At 42.0% G+C, this 21,389-nt stretch overlaps 1 protein-coding gene across 2 annotated transcripts in view; it reads left to right on the plus strand.

The window, feature by feature from the left end:
- Nucleotides 1-9,796, plus strand: part of LOC147905943 (ATPase GET3B-like) — a 221,915-nt gene extending 212,119 nt beyond the window's left edge. For both annotated transcript variants that reach the window (XM_087375746.1, XM_087375739.1), the window contains 3 exons: nucleotides 1,174-1,272; nucleotides 8,978-9,112; nucleotides 9,294-9,796. In XM_087375746.1, coding sequence (XP_087231872.1) covers nucleotides 1,174-1,272; nucleotides 8,978-9,112; nucleotides 9,294-9,431 — 372 coding nt within the window. In that variant the 3' untranslated portion in view covers nucleotides 9,432-9,796. The remainder of the gene's footprint in view (nucleotides 1-1,173; nucleotides 1,273-8,977; nucleotides 9,113-9,293) is intronic.
- The last annotated feature ends 11,593 nt before the right edge of the window (nucleotides 9,797-21,389 follow it).

Raw genomic sequence — 21,389 nt, forward strand, 5'->3', positions numbered from 1 at the left:
ACTGCCCACATAAGACTTTACGTTTTAAGATCTGTAGGGATAAAGCATTGTATGTATGGACATCTGCTGATAGTTGTAAGAGTTCATTGATGCCCTCTATAAAATAACCAAATGACATATTTAGGAGAAAGTTATTGAGTACATAGAAACACCATTTTTACGGTTTAAATATAATAAGTAGGACAAAACTTTTGAGGATATTCAAACCTTGAAGGTTAAAGGTTTGCTGGAGTCATTGGTGGACTTCTCGGTCAAACTTACCTTAGTAGCATATGCCGACCAGCTAAGCTGCCAGGAGGGCAAGGATACTCTGATATCAACACATGTATGCTTGGGACGGTAGACTGGCTGTGGATATCATGGTGGCGGAGGATCTCACATTAGTAAGCATGCTATCATGACCAAACAGCCACAGTTTTTATACATCAGAGGCTAAGTTGGGCTGGGTGTATCCTTCTGAGGTGTTTCTTCCCTTGAAAGTGAAGAGATAAGTGTTTATTGGAAAAGAGGTGAGGCAGAGTTAACACATGTAGAAAAAAAGTTCTCTCCATATAACACAGTTGACAAGAATACCTTTTGTTAGAGAGGTCATCTGAAGTGTCAGTAGGCCAAACATATGGGGCCACCATGACATAGTCTGATTTGAATAGGGCAAGATAGCGTATTGCAGCATGGAGACCTTGCCCTGACAAGCATACCTTCTGTTAGAGAGGTCCCCTGGAGTGTCAGCAGGTCAAACATATGGGGCCACCATGACATAGTCTGATTCAAATACAGCAAAATAGCATTACTGCAACATGAAGACCTTGCCCCATTGAGAAAGTTTCCTTTGTCTAGTTTCACCACCCACTTATGCAATGTATGTACCCACCGATAGCCTTTGTTTGGTATGTACGTGAAACTGGCAATTATGTTTATCACCACCCTTCTTGTACTTTACTCTGTCAAGCCCCACTTGACGAACGTCACAGCTGCAACCTGAGAAGAAGTATCATTTTTTACTCCAATTATTATAATTGGAGTTGTACTTCCTGTGTTATACATCCCTTCTTATCAAGATATTTCAAAGGGAAGAGAAGTCTGGTTTTGTAATTTGTGAAGCTTAGTTGGAGTTTGTCTTTAGAACAAGTTTCTGGAGTTACTAGTCTAATTGGTTTTCGTTATGTTTTCCAGACGGATAAACTTGAGTTGCTGAAGCAACGCATGGTGATGGTGCGGGAAATATTCAGAAACAAAGAGTCCACTGAGTTTGTTATAGTGACAATACCAACGGTATCTTATTTATTCCTTGCTGGTTAATTTTCAAGAAAAGTCACTTGCTTCTACAGTTCTATTTATGCTCTTATTGAAACTTCCCATGTTTGCTTGTAAGTTAGTCTATCCTGTATGTGTTAGAATTATTATTATATTCTAGCAGTGACCAATGTAATGTAATAAGTAGGTTAGGGGCACTTTTCCCTCTTTAGAGGTTTTTCCCCCTAACCACAGTTAGTTCACTAACTACGGTTAGTGTGAAGGATAAGGTTTTGTCACTGAGACAAAACCTTTCCCTCTTCTTGTATTCCTCACTTCATCTATTGCAAACTTACGTTCAGCTCTCTGCGCTCTCATTCTCTCTTTATCTAACATTTGGTATCAGAGCAGCAAGAGCCTGCTCCTAGCTTTCTGCCTAGCTCCCTGCTCAACAGCTCCCTACTCCTTGTCCACAAGCTCTTCCTGCTCCTTGCTCGCAGCTCCCATCCGTACAATCTGTACGGACTGATTCCGTACAGCCATACAGCCCACGCTTCCGAAGCTCACGCTCCCGCTCCCGCTCTGTACAGTACCTGCGCCAGCACGTCACCGTACATTCGCCGTACAGCTGCACATTTCGTCCGTGACATTGCAGACATTGGTAAATTTTGCAGTGTTTTTTTGGCAGTTTTGGAGAGCATTTGCAGGATAGTTGAAGTGCACTCTGAGCCTTTGACAAGCTGTGACAGTATTTGTCACTGTGGGCAGATTTTACTTGTGCATTTTATATCCCAGGAACGGATTTCACTTGGTCAGTTTGCTGTATTTTTTGAGATTATCTGGTGAAAATGGCTTAGAATAACTCCAATGAAGTGTTCGGGGTTCTCACATAGGAGGATAAGTTGGATGGCAGCAACTATTCCTTGTGGAGTTTCATGGTTCGCAATATCTTGGTTGGTAGAAAGAAAGAAAGAAAGGAAATTTTATTAGAGTCTTCGGAAGACTGATGGGTCTATGAGACTGAAAGAAAACCTGATACAAATCACAGTAAGGGTGGAGCTACTGAAATGAGCATCATCACCCATGCTGAATCCTAAGTGTGATCATACATAATCAAATACATCTGGATGTAACAATGAAAAGAAAAGGACTGGAGCGGAGCGAAATCCTCCGTATGTCATGTCGCCCTAGCCAGTGTATAGCCGGTGATGGGACGCTGGCGCCCATCAAGGGGTGCTGTGCGTCTCGATCTCTTGGACGAGGCTCGATGCAAGACCAGAGCCACCGTGACTCCCGTGGGACGTATCTCGGGTCTAAACAATGACGGGAGGTCCCCCAGAGTGATCTGTGTGTCCCCTCAATGTCTCGTGTGTCGTGCTACGATAGTTGGGTCGGGGTCTGTCATGTTTGCGGCTAGAGACTGGACAATCAATGTCACTCGATGGGAAGAACTCTGTGATCCTGCTGTGAGAGGTGTCTGATGATGTGGCCAAGCCCCGTCGCCTGAGTAAGTGCTCTCTGTGTTGGACCTCCTTGTGAATGAAGGCCGCGAAGCATCTCTAATCTGGGTAGGCGAGGAATCTAGAAAGGAGCTCGGAGCTGTCTCTGAAGAGGCAGTGGTAGCGACCGCAGATCTCGTAGTACACTGGGCACCTGAAAATAAAATGCTCCTCCGACTCGACCTCCTGACAATCACACAATATGCATAAGCGATGCTCCCTAGGGATCCCCTCTGCTCTGCCGCTCTCTATGCAGAGGTGGTGTGATGATACCCGAAATTGTTCGATGGAGATCCGTAGTGAGTGAGGCATATGAAGCTCAGTGTACCCCGGTGGTGTGATGAATCCCTCCTCCGAAATACGAAGACAGTAATCTCTGTAGAAACTCAGCTTCACTGGAAGCTCCCTCGGCTCCAACCAGGTCCTAAAGGTGTGTAGCTGCAGGAGTTGCGTAGCGGAATGAAATGAGCTTGCTTGCTGAATCTATCAATGATAGTCCAAATCCCATCATTCCTTGATTTTCATCTTGGTAAATAAAAAATAAAGTCCATTGCAATACTTGCCCATGGTGCCTGGGCATGGGAAGAGGCATAAGTAGGCTAGGTGCTTTCCGTCTGTCATATTTGACCTTCTGACAGGTTAGGCATTCTGTAACAAACTGATGTATATCTTTTTGCATCTCTAGACAAAAGAAATACCTCTCTAATGCTTGAGTTGTCGCTGTAATTCCTCTATGCCCAGCATGAAACCGGCCTCTAATCACTCAGAGGGCAGTGGAACTAAACCTTTAATCACTTTAGCACTTATTTACAACTCACAAAGCATATATCACAACCATTAACCATTGCATGATCACCATTTGGCATTTACCCATTTGTTCACAAACAAAACCGTTGAAAAAGGGATGGAGGCTAGAATGCCCCTGCTCAACAAGCATAGACAAGTGCACCCGATTGGCCCCAAACACCGTGGCGCCCCTTTCGGTATTTCTTTATATTTCACAGTGAAATGATTACAAGTTGCATCGGGGAGACCTTCCCTGCAACTGAGCACACAGTCCCAATTCACTGAGCCTTCGTAAGGCTTTTAAGCATAGAACACCATCACATAAGTGCACTTAACCCATAGGCTCAATCCAAAGGCATTCTCTTTTTCTGAGTGCAATTCCATTGGCTGTCCAGATGCAATCACACTGCACCCAGCTGCACTCTCTTTGAGTGGTTTCCTGATGGCATTCACAAAGCTCTTCAAAGCTCCAAAATAAATCAGCAAAGTACCCAACCAAAGAATGACTCATGTAGCACTGCCTGGGCACCTGTGAACCTAGAAAGAGGCGGCACACGAGGCCAACCAATAACTTATGGCAAAAAGAAATTGCAGCAGCAAAATCACAACTCACCAAGCCCTGAAAACTCGAACCAAGTCCTCAATCGCCAAGAGGACATAGTAGCCAATGCCCAATTGCATTCCCAGCCAAAGAGGAGTGCAAAGGCATGAAGAAAGAGCATTCACAAGAGCCGACTAGCAAGAATTCCACTGAAAAATGCGAAAAGAAGCACTTCTGTCGCGAAGAAGTAGGAGTTCTTGGGCTCAAAAGAAGCGTGCTTCAGAGAGGAATGCATTGAGAAGGTTTTGGAGAAGTTTCATCGCCGAAAAGTCCTCCAAAACTGAGAAAAACCAGTCAACCAGCACGTGGGACAACTCAAAATTCAACAGAAAGTTATCGCTTTGCAAGAAGAGAGGCCCAAGAGGCTGTAGAAACAAAAAGGTTTAGAAAAAGCCACTTTTGCAAATTCGACCAGCAAAAGAAGTGCTCAACTCTGCCCGTTCTACCAAACGCATGGAGGGAAAAGCATATCATTGCGAAGGGGAGGCAGAGGGGAAGCCATTAGGCGAAACGGAAGTCGAGGAATCCAAACGGGTAAGGAGTTATGAATAAAAACGGAATTCAGCTGATGGAGGCTGAAAAACCAGTCCAAAATCTCAACAAAGGGAGAAGATGAGAGAGAAAACCACACATGTGAAGTTTAGAAGGCCCAGGAAGGTCCAAGAATGGCAAAGGAGCATGTAGAAGGCACTAGAGTCACCTGGAACTCTAGGGGGGCCACTGAAGGTACATGGCCCTCTAGGGGGCCCATTAAAAATGCCACGTCATCATTTTTCAACAACCACTCTTTTAATTCCTTGGAATGCCTTTGGGCCTAGGGATTAATTACGCTTATGTGCTAGGCACCATGCTGCGTTTAATTACACATTATTAAGCCCACGCTTGGACTTTTAAAACCAAAGTTGTCATAGTCTTGTAGTACATTAAAGTACTTAGAATTTCACGTCCCCGTGACATACCCCTCTCTTGAATTAGCAAACCACAGTTTGTTGTCCTAAAACACAAGAGCGAGCATGAAATATACCATGAAAGAGTATACAAGAAAGCCGCAGCTATAGTATACAAAGACAGTGAAAATATGGCTAGGAGAGGCATGCATCCATCCATATACATTGCTTAAAATCTATGTGATTCTTGGCGATCAATAGTGAAGATGCATCAATATCATGAAGTCTCACAGTAGAAATACTGTCAGCTTAGTATCTCGGATGAAACATACTGTGTCATCAAGCGACCTCATGAAATCACGGTGAGCCCGTCTGTACTGAGGGAGTGGAGGTGCTGCCCCCCTCTCGAATACCAGGTGATGCTCCATACACTCGCTCTGCTGAACTACTTGTAGGAGCCTAGACCGCAGTCGGCTCTAACTGGAAAGCATCAAGGTAAAGCTGCAATATCCCAGGTGAATCTGCCAGTTCACCTTCCTCCATCCATTTCGCATCAAGTGATGGGTAATTTTGAAATTTTACCAAGTAGTGATGGATAACTTTACCCTTGCGCTTTCTATCTCTGTGTGCCAAAATCTGCTCTGAGACTAGAAGTTTATCCTATTCTTCCACTTCAGGCTGTACCTCATCAGGTAAATCCTCAGGAACATCTCCATGATATTGCTTTAACAAGCTCACATGAAAGGCATTATGTATCTTCCAATGCGGAGGCAACTTCAGCCTGTAAGCTACCTCGTTTATCTTTTCAGAAACCTAGAAAGGACCATAGTAACGCATGTTTAGGTTTGTGTACAACCTTTCCTTGCCTTTCTTATTTTTCAGCCTTGCCTTCTGAAAACGCAGCAAAACCCGATCACCTTTTGTGAATACCAATTCCGTGCGGTGCTTATCTGCTGCTCTTTTCTGCTTGTCCTGACTTCTTTGCAAGGCATATTTGATCTTCTTATAAGCCTCTTCAAGGTTTTCCACAAAACAATCTGCTTCGAAGATTTTCTCTTTTGTATGCAAAATGGGAGGTGTCTTCCTAGCACCTTCCACTATTTCAAAAGGTGCTTTACCTGTGGATGTGTGCACCATATTATTGTAAGCATATTCCAGCAAAGGCAAATAATACTCCCATTTGCTTTTGTGGTCTGAGACTTAGCATTTAAACATATCCAGGATGGTAGAGTTTTCCTGCTCCGATTCCATCAGACTAAGGGTGAAAAGATGACGAAAAATTCAGCATAGTGCCCATATTTTCAAACAGCCCTCTCCAAAAGAGTCTGGTCATCCTCGGATCTCTATCACTAATTACGGATTTAGGCATCCCATGATACTTGAAGACATGCTGCAGAAACAATTTGGCCATTTGATCTGCTGTAATTTTCTTTCTTACTGGCACAAAGTGGGCTTGTTTGCTAAACCTACAAATTATTGTCCACAATCCATCATGTCCAGTAGGAGTACGTGGAAGATCAAACACAAGATCCATAGCTATGCTTTGCCATGGTCTATCTGGAATTGGTAAAGGGTGTAACAACCCAGGTGCCTTCTTCTTGTCAAACTTTACGTTCTGACAAACCATGCATGTTCTCACATATTCTTCCACATCTTTCCTCAAAGATGGCCAATCAAAGTATTGCTCCATTGCTGTAATTGTTGCTGTAATTCCCCGATGTCCTACATATGGAGGAGCATGACTTTCCATTATGACTTTCTGGCGCATCTGATCAGTGACACAAAGTTGTCCATGCATCAAAATGAAACCCTCTTTCAACATATAGTGATCATGCCTTGACCATCAGAAAGTTGATCATAAATAGTTGAAAAATCAGCATCATTAACATACTGATCTTTCATCACATCTAACACATTGTTGTAAGCAATGCTCACCTGCTGAAACGCTGGGTTTCTTGGAGATTGCTTCAGGCTGTGGTTTCCTGGAAAGTGCATCAGTTACGACATTTTTGTTACCCAACACATGTACAATTTGAAAATGAAACATGGAGAGGAAGTTAGCCCATCTCATGTGCTTTTCAGATAATTTTCTTTGCGTGAGAAAATATCTAAGTGACTGATGATCTGTCTGCACATAAAAATCAGCTACAAGAAGGTAATGTTTCCATGTGGTCAAAGCATGTATCACTGCTAACATTTCCTTCTCGTATGTTTGCAAGTACAATTCAGCATCTTTGAGAACTCTACTCTCATATGCAACCACTCTGCCATCGTGCATCAAAGTGCCTCCTATGCTGTTCCCACATGCATCACAAGTTATAGCAAAGAGTTTTGCAAGATCTGGCAAGATAATAATGAGTTCAGAACACAACTTTTGCTTCAGCTCTTCAAAAGCTGCATTTTCCTTTGTTCCTCCAGAGCTTGACCATGGCTATGCATTCTACCCGTGACGTGTGGATCTGTAAATATCCTAGTGCCTGAATGGAGTCATCCTTGGTCAAGTGAAGGCATGGTTGTTAAGACACTCGTGTCTTATCGTAAGACACTTAAGACACTTAAGACACATGTCTTACCTTAAGACTTTAGACACTCTTGTTTTTTTTTTCTTTTTCGGTGGGTGGGGGGTAACAACAACATTGAGTTTGACTTAGCCATGCTATCATCGATGGTGACTTTGGATCTAGCAGTGGCAGTGACCTCGTAGATTCGGATTAGGATGAATCTTCAGAGATTTGAGTCTTGAGAGTCGAAAGTTTCCTTTCAATTATATGTATCGAGATGCAGATTTCATTCATATCACATGTGACAAGATTCAATTGTCCATTTAAACCTTTAAGTACTCAATACTTGCGAGCTCTTGAGTCGCGAGTCTTAACTTTAAGTTTTAAGTCTTGAGTAACGAGTCTTGACTCTTAACTACATTGTACAAGTGCCTTCTTGCATTGTTTAAGTGTAGCTTATTGTACTTCTAGAATCTAGCAGCGAGCTATGCTAGCAAGTTGTACATTTGTATACTTATACATATATTAATTAAATATTTATTATTATAATCACAATGCCGTGTCTTACGTGTCTTAGCTTTGAGACACTTTAGACACTCGTGTCTGAAGCGTGTCTAATGTGTCGTGTCTTAACGTGTCTTACAACCATGAGTGAAGGTAATGCTTTCTACATGCAGTTGTCTTGGGTTTTCCTGTCATAGCTGCGTGCCACAATTGTGGCCATCTCTGATGGAGTGCATTCTCCCTTTTTGCACCTCTGAGTCTCTTGGAAAAGGGTAGTGTTGGCAGACTTCCCACCCGTTGTTTCTCTCGTTGTTACAGTATATGTTTGAAGATGTGTATGGTACGGTGAGGGGAATGCCTCACCACTGACGTGTCAAGCATAATATGGAGGCATCCAAGAGCTACTCAAAAGGCATGCCATGATGGTCACGTCAGTTTTCGATGCATCCACTTATTGTTGAGATTGGAGTTGTCCTTCATTTTAAGCTTGGAGTTGTCTGGGACTATAAAATTTGAGAAATCTAGTACTTAGCTTGATGGGTACATCCTCCTCAACCTTTTACTTATATTGACTATTGATACTCCATCACTTGCAAATAAAAGGCATATCAATTGATCTTTGTATGGACCACCTGGCCTGTGCACTGGGCGATATGATTACTCAATGAATGGTGAGCCATGACCTTCTCTCTCCCAAACCACTTTATTTGATATGCCAAGTAGAGTTTTCCTCTCGTGCAAGATTGTCATTGGTTGCGTTACACATCCGTTCTCCCTTGGAATACAACCGACCAAGTTCCAAAGAACAGTGCCATTTGCACTCCTTACAATGCTTGTAACTACTGAAGTCAGTGGATTTTCTTAAGGAATGAATTAGCTTTCGTAACTAAAACCACATAATCAATTGTAGTCATGTCCTCCCAAAGGCTGTCTGTGGAATAATATAATACTCAACCTTTTTTGCAGGTAATGGCAATAAGTGAGAGTGGAAGGTTACGACAGTCACTTCTCAAAGAGGGGGTTCCTGTTAAAAGACTTATTGTCAATCAAATTCTGCCACCTGCTTCCACAGACTGCAAATTTTGCAACATGAAACGCAAGGTTCCTCTTTTTCTTCCTTTATACTTGCAGTCTACAAGTCGTTCTTTTTTTAAAAAACACCATTATGACACATAGAGACTTAATATTTTCTCTTGTATTTGTCACATAAGTTTTGTTCGTTTACAAATGTGGTAATATGGTACGTTGGATATTTACTAATATCAGAATGTCTTGAATCCAGGACCAACAAAGAGCCATAGAAATAATAAGGAGTGATTTGGATCTAAGGGACCTTCAGCTGATTGAGTCACCCCTCTTTGATCTAGAGATCCGTGGCGTACCTGCTTTGAAGTTTATGGGTGACCTTGTTTGGCGATGACCTCATTTTATCTCAAAGCAACAGTGAGGCAGTTGATTCTAGATATCCCTTTCACATTTTCATAATCAATTTGAGTAAAAATGTTTAGCAGAAGAAAAATGGGGTGTAACAGGCATGGATTCACTTTCACAAAACTATGCATCAATTGAAGGGTTATCGAGGAGAGCAAATTGTTCTTATACGCAAAGACCATGTTTCTCTCTCTGTTAGGCACTGGGGACCAATAAATAACAGAGAGACTTGTAGGGTTGTGCGGAAGTAAGGGAGCAGAAATGTGAGTGCAAGGGAGCAAGAGCTGAAGCTGTACCAAAGTTTATTGCAGCAGAATTTACAACGGAAGTGAAGAGACAAGCCTATGAAGACTAGCCCTAACCCCTAGACTGGTCAACTCATGTTACAACTTATTTTTAAAAGAGCTGACTTGGTTAAAATGAACTAATAGGACTAGAAGTAACTAATTCTAGCCTACAAGGCCATATGAGTGACTAAACCTCACAAACCCCCCCTCCATGGTATGGGTAAAGTAATTTGGGAACCTCTCAGAGATACCTAGCAACTATGGAAGTATAGGCAGAAGCATGTAATGATAGTGGTGGGAGATGTCTGTCCAACATCAAGATTTGCAAAATGTTTCCCTAGCCAGATATATTCCACCCTGGCTGTAAAAGCTGCTCTGTACGTAGATTCACAGAGGGAAGTAGCAACTGTAGGCTACGTTTTGCTGAATCAAGTGATGCATGAAGCTCCAAGCATAAAACAGTTGTCAGTATGTGACACTCCTGTCATAGCATCCAGCCGAGTCACTGTAAGAGTAATTGAAGAATTGTGGCGTTAGAGAAGACCCAAACCCCTTTTAGGAAATGGAAGAATGCATCACAGCCTGCCAAGCTGTGTACTAGAAAGCTGCTCAACTGGGAAACAACATAATGAAAATATGGCTATGTGTGATAGATATATCAGGCATCATCCAACCTGTTGATAGAGAGTAGAGCATCAAAGGGCTCAATAACATCATCCTTAGAGAAACAGAAACCAGACGCCTCGGTGTAGAAATGGGTTTATTTATCTCAAAATCCATCCAGTCTTTGCTAAAGGCATCTTCGTGGCATAGTGGCTCTTTGTTGCATGCAATAGCAATCAATGCAACCTCCACCAAGCGTCCTTGCATGTGACGAGAGGATGCCCTCACGCAGCCAGACAGGCTAAGCTTGTTTGTTGTCCCTCATTATGTCTAATAGCCACTAGGGACTGTTTTCTGTTTGTCTCATGACAGCCCTCTCTTCGATCACTGCTTGATCTGTGGTAGCTTGATCAATGTGAGGCAATTCATGCTAAAAATGAGAGCACTACTTCTGGTTGATGCAGACTTAAACAAGGGCAGCAATGTATCACATACATGAGAAGTAACAATAGTTGGCTGGTTTTGACAGTCCAACAGTGGCATGATAGAGGTTTCAACAAAGAAGACATCTCAGCCAATGATAATCGTGCCAGTACTTAGCTAGTACAGCCTGTAGACTTTGCTTTTTGAGCTGTAACAAATAAAGATGCATTTAGCTGGCTTGTCCTCAAGCTTATGCTGTAACTGAGTGGAACATGTGCAAGGCATCCAAACACTCTCATGTATTAGATTACTGCGGGCTACATCGTGTCCAATCCTCATAGGGTGTGTGAGTCTTCATTGCCTTGGTGGGTGACCTGTACAAGACATAATTGGCACACATAATGGCATACAACCAGAATCATAGTTGGTTCCGTACCCGTACGGTTTTCCATACTGTAGAGATTTCGTATGTCCGCACATGTGTGATACAAAAAAACGTGCGTGTCTTTTTTTTTTTGGGGGGGGGGGGAACGGATGAGAGACCTTAGGAAATAGAACTATGTGCATTTTTGTACAGCGTCACTTAGAAATCTTGACTGACCTTGGAACTCCTAGTTGTCTTGACTCACCATTTGAGGACAGTCACTTGCCCTTCCAACAGCTGTGCAACGTACAGCAATACAACCATGCAGCCGTACATCTCTGTACATTCCCCTTTTACAAGTTGTCGTACCATATGTAGACTGGCGTACCACAGGCTACAACCTTCAATCTTGAGGCTTGGAGTGCTCTCACTTGTGTGACCTTGGTCCTCTTTTCTAAGCGTTGCATTCGAAGGAGGTTGGACTCTCCCGTGTCCCTCTCTCTCTTGAATTCTTCTCAGAATTGCTGAATTTTAGATTCTCTCTCTCTCTCTCTCTCTCTCTCTCTCTCTCTCTCTTTGTGTCATGGCACTTTACGAGAGGGTCTCAGGTAGAGTTCGGATAGGGTCTGGATGGAAACATGAGATCATGAGAGTACTATTGGAGTCAAACAAGGGTGTCTTTTATCACCAACTCTGTTTGCCCTATACATTGATGAGCTTGAGACATCCATGCAAATACTGGGGGAGGGAATGGATGTTCTTTTGCTGGCACTCTGATTCAGGTCTTGTTATACACAAATGATGTGGCTCTCTTATCTTCCTCAGTAGAGGGTTTGATGCACTACAATTTGTGATTTTCATGATTTGAAGGTCAACCTTAGTATCATGATCTTCAACACATCATGAGCTGCCATGCATCGGGAGCAGTTCACTTTCGACGGGTTGTCGGATGAGGTTGTTTTGTCATATACATATCTAGGGGTTCTCTTCTCTTGACCTATCTTTACTATGACTCTAGCAATGCAGGCCCAGTTACGCCTCCTTAGCCATAATAGAGAGGCAGTGCTTTCACTCACATTTTCAGGACTCGCAGACCAAGGGCTTGCTTTTTGACTCCTTGGTCCACTTAACGGGTATGCATTGCAGCCCTAGTTGGGGGCCGGATATGTGGAGTGGGCTTGAGTGGAGTAGCCTATAAGTTCTCATGCTATCACAGATGATTCGTAGTAAGCTGTCAGTTCCTTACCGGATCATTCTGTGGCTGAGTTTGGGTCATCTCCACTACAGCTTCATGCAGCATTTTAGGTTATCATCTACCTATATTGGGTTAGGGGGTACGGAGATTGAGTGTTGGACGCAGCAGATTACGGTGGCTAGCATTGTCCTCCTCTATGGCACTATTGGCCGCAAGTTATTAGAGATGCTGTTTTGAGCGATTGGGACTCTACATGGATAGACTCCTCCCCTTTTAGTATAGCATTGACGTGTCTTTTCCCCCGCTCGTCTCATTAGGTCAATCAGGTCATGTGAGGATTTTTTATAGCTACACACATTCAAGACCTGGTTGGGACCGAGCGAGTTTTCAGTGAAGCTTAGCTTCTATAGGGATGATTGTTTACATATCATAGTAGAGGGTTTTATTGACCCACTAGAATATACGCAGATTCACCTACCCCTCACTGAGGATCTCTATTGAACAGTTTCGGGTCTCTTTACATAGACTTCGCATTGAGAGTAAGGAGAGGCGCATATGCACATTTTTTGACATCCAGGAGATAGTCGGAGGAGCATTTCATTTTTTAGATGCGGAGTATACTATGAGATTTGAGGTCAGTTCTATTGCCTTTTTAGAGATAGTTTTGGGATATTGTCACTTTCTGTTCTTATTTTCATCCTAGAGATTCTTAGCCGTCTTCATTCACGAGATAGTCAGACACCGCGAGCATCTACTCTGATCAGGGAGACAGGAGCAGATCTCCTTGATAAACTCTTCTCAGAGCTTGATCATTGAGTTCTTCCAGCCAGACCATACGGACTCCTACACCACGAGGCTCTGCCATGATCGTGACACAGAGCTAGCGACACGACAACTTAGACAACTTAGAGAAAGGGTTGATGCATAATTATGCTTGGGCATATTTCTTCTCTGTTTAAAGTTGAGGCTCCACTGACATGCGTCACTGTAGCCCTTATCAGATGCAGAGCTACGACTAAGAGACGACATAGAACCATGTCCGCGTGCAACCGCTAGTACTCTATCTTTGACTTTATGCCCTCACTACCTCATCTTGATCGACGCTTTGATTATGAGGATATTAGCGTTGTGTAGGCGATCATTCTGACATGACTATGTAGCACTCAACACTTATCATTCTGACATGATTATGTAGCACTCAACACTTATCATTTGCATTCTGCATTAGAGTAGATGCTCATTTAGTAGCTCACCCATGGCTTGTTTGTATTAGGATTTTTCACTGCTTCATAGATCCATCGGTCTTTCGAAGACTTAACTTTCTTTCTTTCTCGTAGATGGAAAGGAAGAAAGGACCCGAATGGAAATTTGTGGAGGTACTGAAGGCTTTGGGAAAGGGACAGTTCACTTATAAATGCAAGTATTGCCCTCACAAATGGGATGGACGACCTACCTGCATAAGAAAAGATGCCTATATTACTCTTCGACTCTTTTTCTTTGTAGAGGACATTCCTCATTGGAAGACGAGGAATTCATCTTTTAAAAATGGTTTGTGCAATTGGCCAAGTTGGGCCTAGCTTGAAAACCTTGTGCTGTTTGGAGCTAAATAATGAGGTAGTATGCATAGACTAAGAGTTGCTGCAGTTTCAAGAGAAATGGAAAAAGTATGGATGCAGCATAGTATGTGATGGCTAGTTTGACACTCCGTGTAGCCCTATTATCAATATCATGGTCTCATGCATTTTTGGCTCAACCTTCTTGAAGTTTGTGGGTACTAGTGGCCAGTACAAATTAGAAAATGCATCTAATTATGTGCGAGCAAGAGAATTGGTAGAGGAGTGGCCCCATATTTTTTATACTAGATGCACATGTCATTGCCTTGACCTCTTGTTTGAGGACATTGGGCAGCTTGCTTGGGTGAAGCCAATGTTAGTACATGCCAACATGATTGTGATGCTTTTTACTCGGAAGCACAGTGTTAGCATTATATAGAACTTTTAGTAAAAAGGAATTCGTGAAACTTGCACAAGATCGGTTTTGCTTATATGTTTATTGTGTTAGCAAACTTGTTGAATGGCATAGTCTACAATGGATTGTGAGTATTATAGGAAGAAAGTATCACACACTGTGAAAGCACAACATGTGTCTTTCATTGATTTGAGTGACTCATTCTGGCAGGAAGCAAGAGTCAGTGTGTGGTATGTGTATCTATTTTGAAGATCCTTCGTTTGGATGATAGGAAAGGGGCTACCATGGGACTTGTATATGAGCTCATTGATTGAATGGTAGAGAAGATATAGACTATGGATGGAATAGACTCCTTAAATTTGGTTGATGTCACAACTAGTGCGTTATGATGCACTCTTCTTTGCATGTAGTAGTTTTGATTCTCCATCCTATTGGGAGGGAAAAATCCAGATGGTGATAAGGAGGTGCATGATGGGTGGAATGAATTCATAGAGTTGTACACGAAGTATGATGTCGAGAGGCAAGGCATCTTAATTGATGAGTTAGATATTTACAAGTCCATGCTAGGCACATTTGCTTGGCAATTGCGAAATATAATAAACGAATACACCAAGGGGTGAAGTGGTGGGAGACATTTAGGGCTCACACTCCAAATTTGTAGCAGTCGGCTATTCGAGTACTCTCGGAGGAACATGTGCTTCTCCTTGTGAGGGGAACTAGAGCACATTCTCCTCTTATACATAACAAAAGAAGGAATATGCTGCTTCCAAAGAATACAAAAAAATTAGTATCCATTCCTACCAATTTGCAACTCATCTTTAAAATCAAGGAAAGGGGATTTGAGAAGGTAGAAGTGACCTTGGACATGATGAACAAGGAGAAGGATGATGAGAGGTTACTTGCTTTGCAAGAGACTACAGAGAGAGGAGGAGATTGCAGCTCCTCTTGTTACAAGAAGGATGGATGTTGTTGTAGCTTCAAGCTGCTCCAGTATTTTAGAGTCCCATGGCGAGGTAGAAGAGAATGATAGTGATGAGGATGATGATGAGGAGGAGGATGGCATTGATGTTGATGATGATGAGGATGAGGCAGATGGGGATGCAGCTTAAGGCTTGAGCCTCATCAACTGTGATGAGGAAAATACTATGACTAGATTTGTTTTTTAAATTTTTTGGCAAAGAAAGGAACTTTCTATTATTGCTTGAAAAACTTCATACAAAACAGTAGCCTCGAAGATGCTGAGTATGGAAAAAACTCAGGATACAGACTGAAAGAAGAAAACCTAGCCTGTTCAAGAGAAACCCAGTTCACTTCCTAGGGAATCTCTAGTACATGGGCTAACATGCATGTGGGGAGACTATACAACCAACGAATCCCTCGCGGAGTGCATGTGTATAAAACTCCTGCAGGCCAAGCCTTGCAAAAATGTGTGCACCTCGCGATAGTCACCCTAGAGCTCGGGGCTCCACGCTCCTAGGTGGAGCGCAGGGTGTAGATGATATCCTACTAGATGGCTACCAAGGTAGCCGAGGGTGGAACCGGATGCTCACCCATCATAGACTATAGCAAGCAACCCAAATGTTCCACGCCGTGATACTACAGTGACCTTATATTGATTTCCATAGGATTGTCAACAGATATATGAAGTTAGATTCTAATGATAGCATTTCTAGGCCCTTGGGTTGGCTTCTTCGAGGGCCTTCAAGCGAGGGTTCTCACTTCGAGCGTCTAACTGTGGATTCACATGTAGGGGTTTCTCATTCGCGAGAGCTACTACCTCCCACATGTTATCCTCTGGAGGGGAATGAGGATCTGGAATATCAAGAGGGATTGTTTCATGGAGCTCTATCCTATGAATGCTTTGACCCTATATCACGTAAGCTGGAGAGACCTCATTACTATGGAATGCATGACCTCCCTCAGTCAACCAGGCCACCATCCCCCAGGTGTATTCCCTTTGAAAGCTCTGCATGTGGGTCATAATCCTAAGGGCTCCCATTTAGATCCTTAGTGCACTACAACAACTCCAGAGGCAGTGATGGATTGTCTCCAGAAATCCAGCAGAGTAGCAGTGACACTGCCCCTCCACCCGCATCTGCTCCAACCACGGGGCCTATGGGCAAGCCTCCATGGGCGGCAAGCTAGAAGAAGTAGGAGATCTTCCTCAGTCACAAACTGGACCATAGGCACATCCCAAACCTAAAACGAACCTCCTTGGGCACCCTTTGGGCCACCCAATGCCTCTCCCTCGAAGGGGTCCAAGTTGAAGAGTCCATCTGAAGCCTCTTGCCAATCCGATTGGTAGACCAAAATTTGTTGGGCAAAGATGTATCCTTCATCTTACACCATATCATCTCTATCAAGATTTTATTGTTGAGTTTTGCATTACCATTTGTTTGGTGTGCATGGCATTGTACATTGATGTATGGTGCCATGAGATGCTAGGAAATCAGCAAACTCTTTGGACATACACTTGACCCTGTTGTTAGTTTGAAGTGTGAAAAGATTCTATCCGCTTTTATTCTCAACCATAGCAAAGAACTACTTGGAACATGAAAAGGCATATGACTTGGATTTCAATGGGTAAATCTAACTAGGTCGGGGAATATCGTCCACACAAGTTCTAAAGTATGGCTACCCAAAACAGATGATGTCTTCATTGGACCACACCCATGACGGTGTGTACCAACACTCCCATCTTTAGGAAATATATCACAAATATGTTTACAAGCATGCATCTTTGGGAGATCAATGACCATATTCTATGGATGGATCTGACCAGGCTGCCATAATTCAGATGCCCAAAATGCTGATGCCACAAATGAGTGTCAGTAATTGCAGAACTCTCTACTATAAGTGCTGCAGTTTCGGTCTCCCCATCATAGGCATTGAGTCTATATAGGCTCCTAGTCAATTTTCCAGTGATAACAATGGTATTGCATCTCTAAAATAATAGGCATCACAATTTTCGGTCTCCCCGTCATAGGCATCTAATCTATAGACTCCTAGTCAATTTTCTAGTGATAACAATGGTATTGCCATCTCTAAAATAATAGGCATCACAATGGTAATCATGAAAGATAACTCTATACTCGAATATAGCAATGGTTAAAATGGATATAAGATTCTTTTTTATTCTTGGAACATACAAACTATCCTAAAAAGAGATAGGTAGCTTGACGCTATAGGTAAACTCAATTTGACCAATGCACTTCACGGCATAAGAATTTGCATTATGGCGAGAAGTCACATTGCCTCCTTGAACTTATTATGCAAAGAAAGAAATAACTTCTTGCAAGAAGTATTGTGCTTAGAAGCACCATTGTCAAATGCATGAATCATGAATAGAAGGATTGGATTGACATGTAACCATAAAAGCCCAATTATGATGAGCAACATTGGTTGATTCATCGTTTCATGGGAATATGAAGCATCAATAATTGCAAGGCTAGACTACTGCTACTTCTTCGTTGATTCTGTTTTGGCATTGAAAAATGTCATGACCTGTTTCCTTGTAAGGGTTGCACCTCTTCTTTTTTTTATATGCGTTCTGGTTGGCATCCAAAAAACTCTCACAATTTTGCTTGGTTTCCCACAAGTCTTTATTGTTTTTGTATTACCCTTATGATAGGTAGCAAATGCCTGATCACCTAACATAGAGGCATTTTGATAAGCAGAGTTTTACTCTTCCCTCAAAGGCAATTATCACTGCACCCATCACTAAGGGTGGTGATGATGTTGTTGACTCTTCTTAATCTGTCAGCACTACCCCAATGCCTCCAACTCAAGAACAAACCACATGGGATGGTAGAAATGCTTGGGCATGTGCCTTAACTACATTGTAAGCTAAGAGCATGAGAATCCCTCTCATTTGGTCTTGCAAAACTCTAGAGTTAGCCTCTTTGTATCAGATATGCAATGAAGCAAGGGTTGCACTTTTGCGAAAGCCATTAGATGCCTTGAAGATGGATGAGGGCGAAAGCACGGATGCCTATCTAACAAAGGTCAAGGAATTTAAAGAGTAATTGGCCAACATTGATGAGGTTGTGCTATATAGTCAGATTGTGCCCACAACGCTAAGGGTTTGCAGCCACGTTGAGGCTAACCATTAAAACTTTGATTAACTAATTGCTTTATGATTAAAGAATCCAAAACAAATCTGACTCAATCAAAGGATTGCACTAAGGCAAGTGCAAATGTTTCATTTTGATCACACAAGGTCAATAGCCTACACGAAATTTGAGTGTTGAAATGTGCTACCTACACACTACTGTAACTGAGTGTGTAGAAATAATATATAGGAAACAAGGTTGGGTATTGTCAAACCGTAATATCTATATATTTTTTGATCTTCAAAAGTGAGCTCCAAGTGAGTCAATTTCTCCATAGTTGGATGCACTAGTGTAGTCTAGGTTGGGCAACTCAAAACTCAGTTACAGTAACATAGAACAAAAATAAGTCTCGAAGATGACAACAGGCTCCATGCCCAAGAAAATAGTGCTAATTGCACCCACCTAATTCAAATAGAAAAATAGAGTGAAAATCAATCTAAAAAATGAGGCAAAAGCTTAAAAACTGATAGAATGAGTAACCAAACGACTTGAAATGGTCTTCTATAGGCAGTTGCTCCTTAAATAAACACAAAACTACCGCGAAATGAGGCTGGACGGCTTCAAAATAATGTAGGAGGGCTTCAAAATGCAACATGACAATAGTGACTTGCAAAGAGTCTTTAGAAGCGTGAAGTACTGGCAGTTAGGGATTTCATACAACAAAAACTCAGCTAAAGACATCTGCAAAGGAGGTGCACAGTAGAGAAGTGCTCTAGGGATGCTTTCTCAATAGTCACACAGCAAGACAAGGCTCATAAATGCTTTAGGACATGTCACAAAATAGGCGTAGATGATACTACTATAGGGTTGTGTGGAAGCAATGAGCATAAATGTGAGTGCAAGGGTGTAGGAGCTGAAGTTGAACTGATGTTAATTGCAGCAAAATGTTACAACTGAAGTGAAGAGACAACCCTATGAAGGCTAGACCTAAATAACTCATGTTACAATTTGTTTTCAAAGAGCTGATTAAAACGATGCAATAAGACTAGAACTAACTACAAGGCCATGCTAGTGGGCTAAACCTAACAATATTGGTGTGAATGTATTAGAGGATTAAAGCAACGGAAGAAGATTAATTTATGAACTTTGAGGAAGCTAGGTGGATAGAAGTCATTGATACATCCAAGAAACAATGAACTTGCACATTACTTAAAGTCATGTTGACAAAATCACTTACTCAAAGAAGACACTTAGGGAGAAATGAACTTCCACATCATAGAGATGTTAGTGAAAATTAGATGAGAAAAATTCCATATGAAGATAACCATTGCACTTATAAGAAAAATCAACAATTGCAAACACTCTTATCGGTTCCATCAAAATTTGCCAAACGAGTACACTCCTACCAAGACATTATACAATTGGAGCCATGCAATCACAAGATATTCTACAATAAAGGGAAAACATAGTATGTCAAGGTATATTAATTTGATATGAAAGAACAAGCACACACATTGCTCAAAAGTGTGAAGTAAGATGGCAGCCTTGAACCATCACAAACAAATGGGGTGTCTACCTTTGTTTGAGTTGGTTAAGTTTTGCATGTTTCCTTGTGAGCTTATATAAGGGGGTTCCTATTCCTTATATAAGGAGCTTATATAAGGTGGTCCTATTCTGATCCATCAATGTGTTGATAAGCGCAGCAGAACTAGGATGGGTTAGGTGGGAACATAGCATCGTTTCATGTGTCTAAGAAGTGGTGACAAAGACACATGTAATTATTCCATCCTTTTCAATCCCTAAGAAAGGTTTCGATTTCAAGGTCTTGAGGCCATGGTTCAAAATGGGAGAAAAATTGCCTATTCCCATTCTAAACTCATGCAAGACCACCATGCTCTAGATGGAAATAATGATGACAAATAGATCCCCATTCTTTTCATACACATCCTTACTCTCATTCTATCTTCACACCAAATTATGATCATAAAAAATTTAAGAAATGGTTAATTTATGATTTTACCTCTCTACAAGGTCTTGAATGATAGAAAGCATCCTGTTGATGGTTACCAATGTGTAGGGTGCAATGTGTGCATTGCTTGTCTACCAGTCTTAACATAAAGATCAAATACCTCATGTAATTTCTCTTCTTTTGGAGTTTAGAGATACTTTAGATTTTTTATTTGTCCTTAAGGAATGCTAAAATTTATATCTTGGAAAAGGTATCCTCCATTAAAATAATAAGTCCGTTGGAATACTCCAGGCTGTAACATGGATGAAAACGTATGTAGAATGAGCATCAAAGAACATAGACATAAACTTAAGGGAAAAGACAAGCTGTATTCTAGAAGGTAAAAGACGAGCTGTATTATAGAAAGAACATAAATAGTAATTTGAAGGAAAGGACGAGTTATATTATAGAAGGGCAACCGATTACAAACAAATCTAAGAGTGTGTGCTTTGTGCTATGAATACATTTTGCTCTCTCGTGAAATAGCACATAATACTCAAGGCTGTGCTTTCTCTTAGCCTCGATTCTTACTCTCATTTTAGCCTTTGCTAGTTGTTGTCACCCCTTTTAAAGGATGTGAGTATCCTCTTCTTTGGAGCTAGCTGCCATTGCCCGTCGGTAGCTTCTTGATCTTCTTGCAAGAGGATTGTAAGATCATAACCGTTGCTATAACTACCATGACGATCTTGGTCTACTTCCATGAGGATCTTGGCTTATCACCTCACCATTGAATTGCAATCTCTACCATGTCCAAGGTGAGTCCTCGTGTGACTATTGGGGGTTACCATATAAGACTGAGTCCTCGTGGACTAAACCTTGGAGGAGACTCGGGTAAGGGGTTGGCAAGGACAAGTTTTCTTTCAAAGCTCGGGGATTGGGATGACCACTTGTGGATGGTTTCTTGGGCACCACAATCCCTATTTTTCTTGGCTATTGTAGGGCCTAGCATTGAGGGCATGGGATGGCCATGGGGGGCGACTTGCGAGGTGCGTATTTGGTGTAAATGAGTTGCTAGGATCTTGGGGGCCACATGGGGCTAAGAGAGGG

Source organism: Dipteris shenzhenensis, chromosome 1, assembly GCF_047967505.1.
Source record: "Dipteris shenzhenensis isolate YYH24624 ecotype China chromosome 1, Dip_SZ_1.0, whole genome shotgun sequence".
Taxonomy (NCBI): domain Eukaryota; kingdom Viridiplantae; phylum Streptophyta; class Polypodiopsida; order Gleicheniales; family Dipteridaceae; genus Dipteris; species Dipteris shenzhenensis.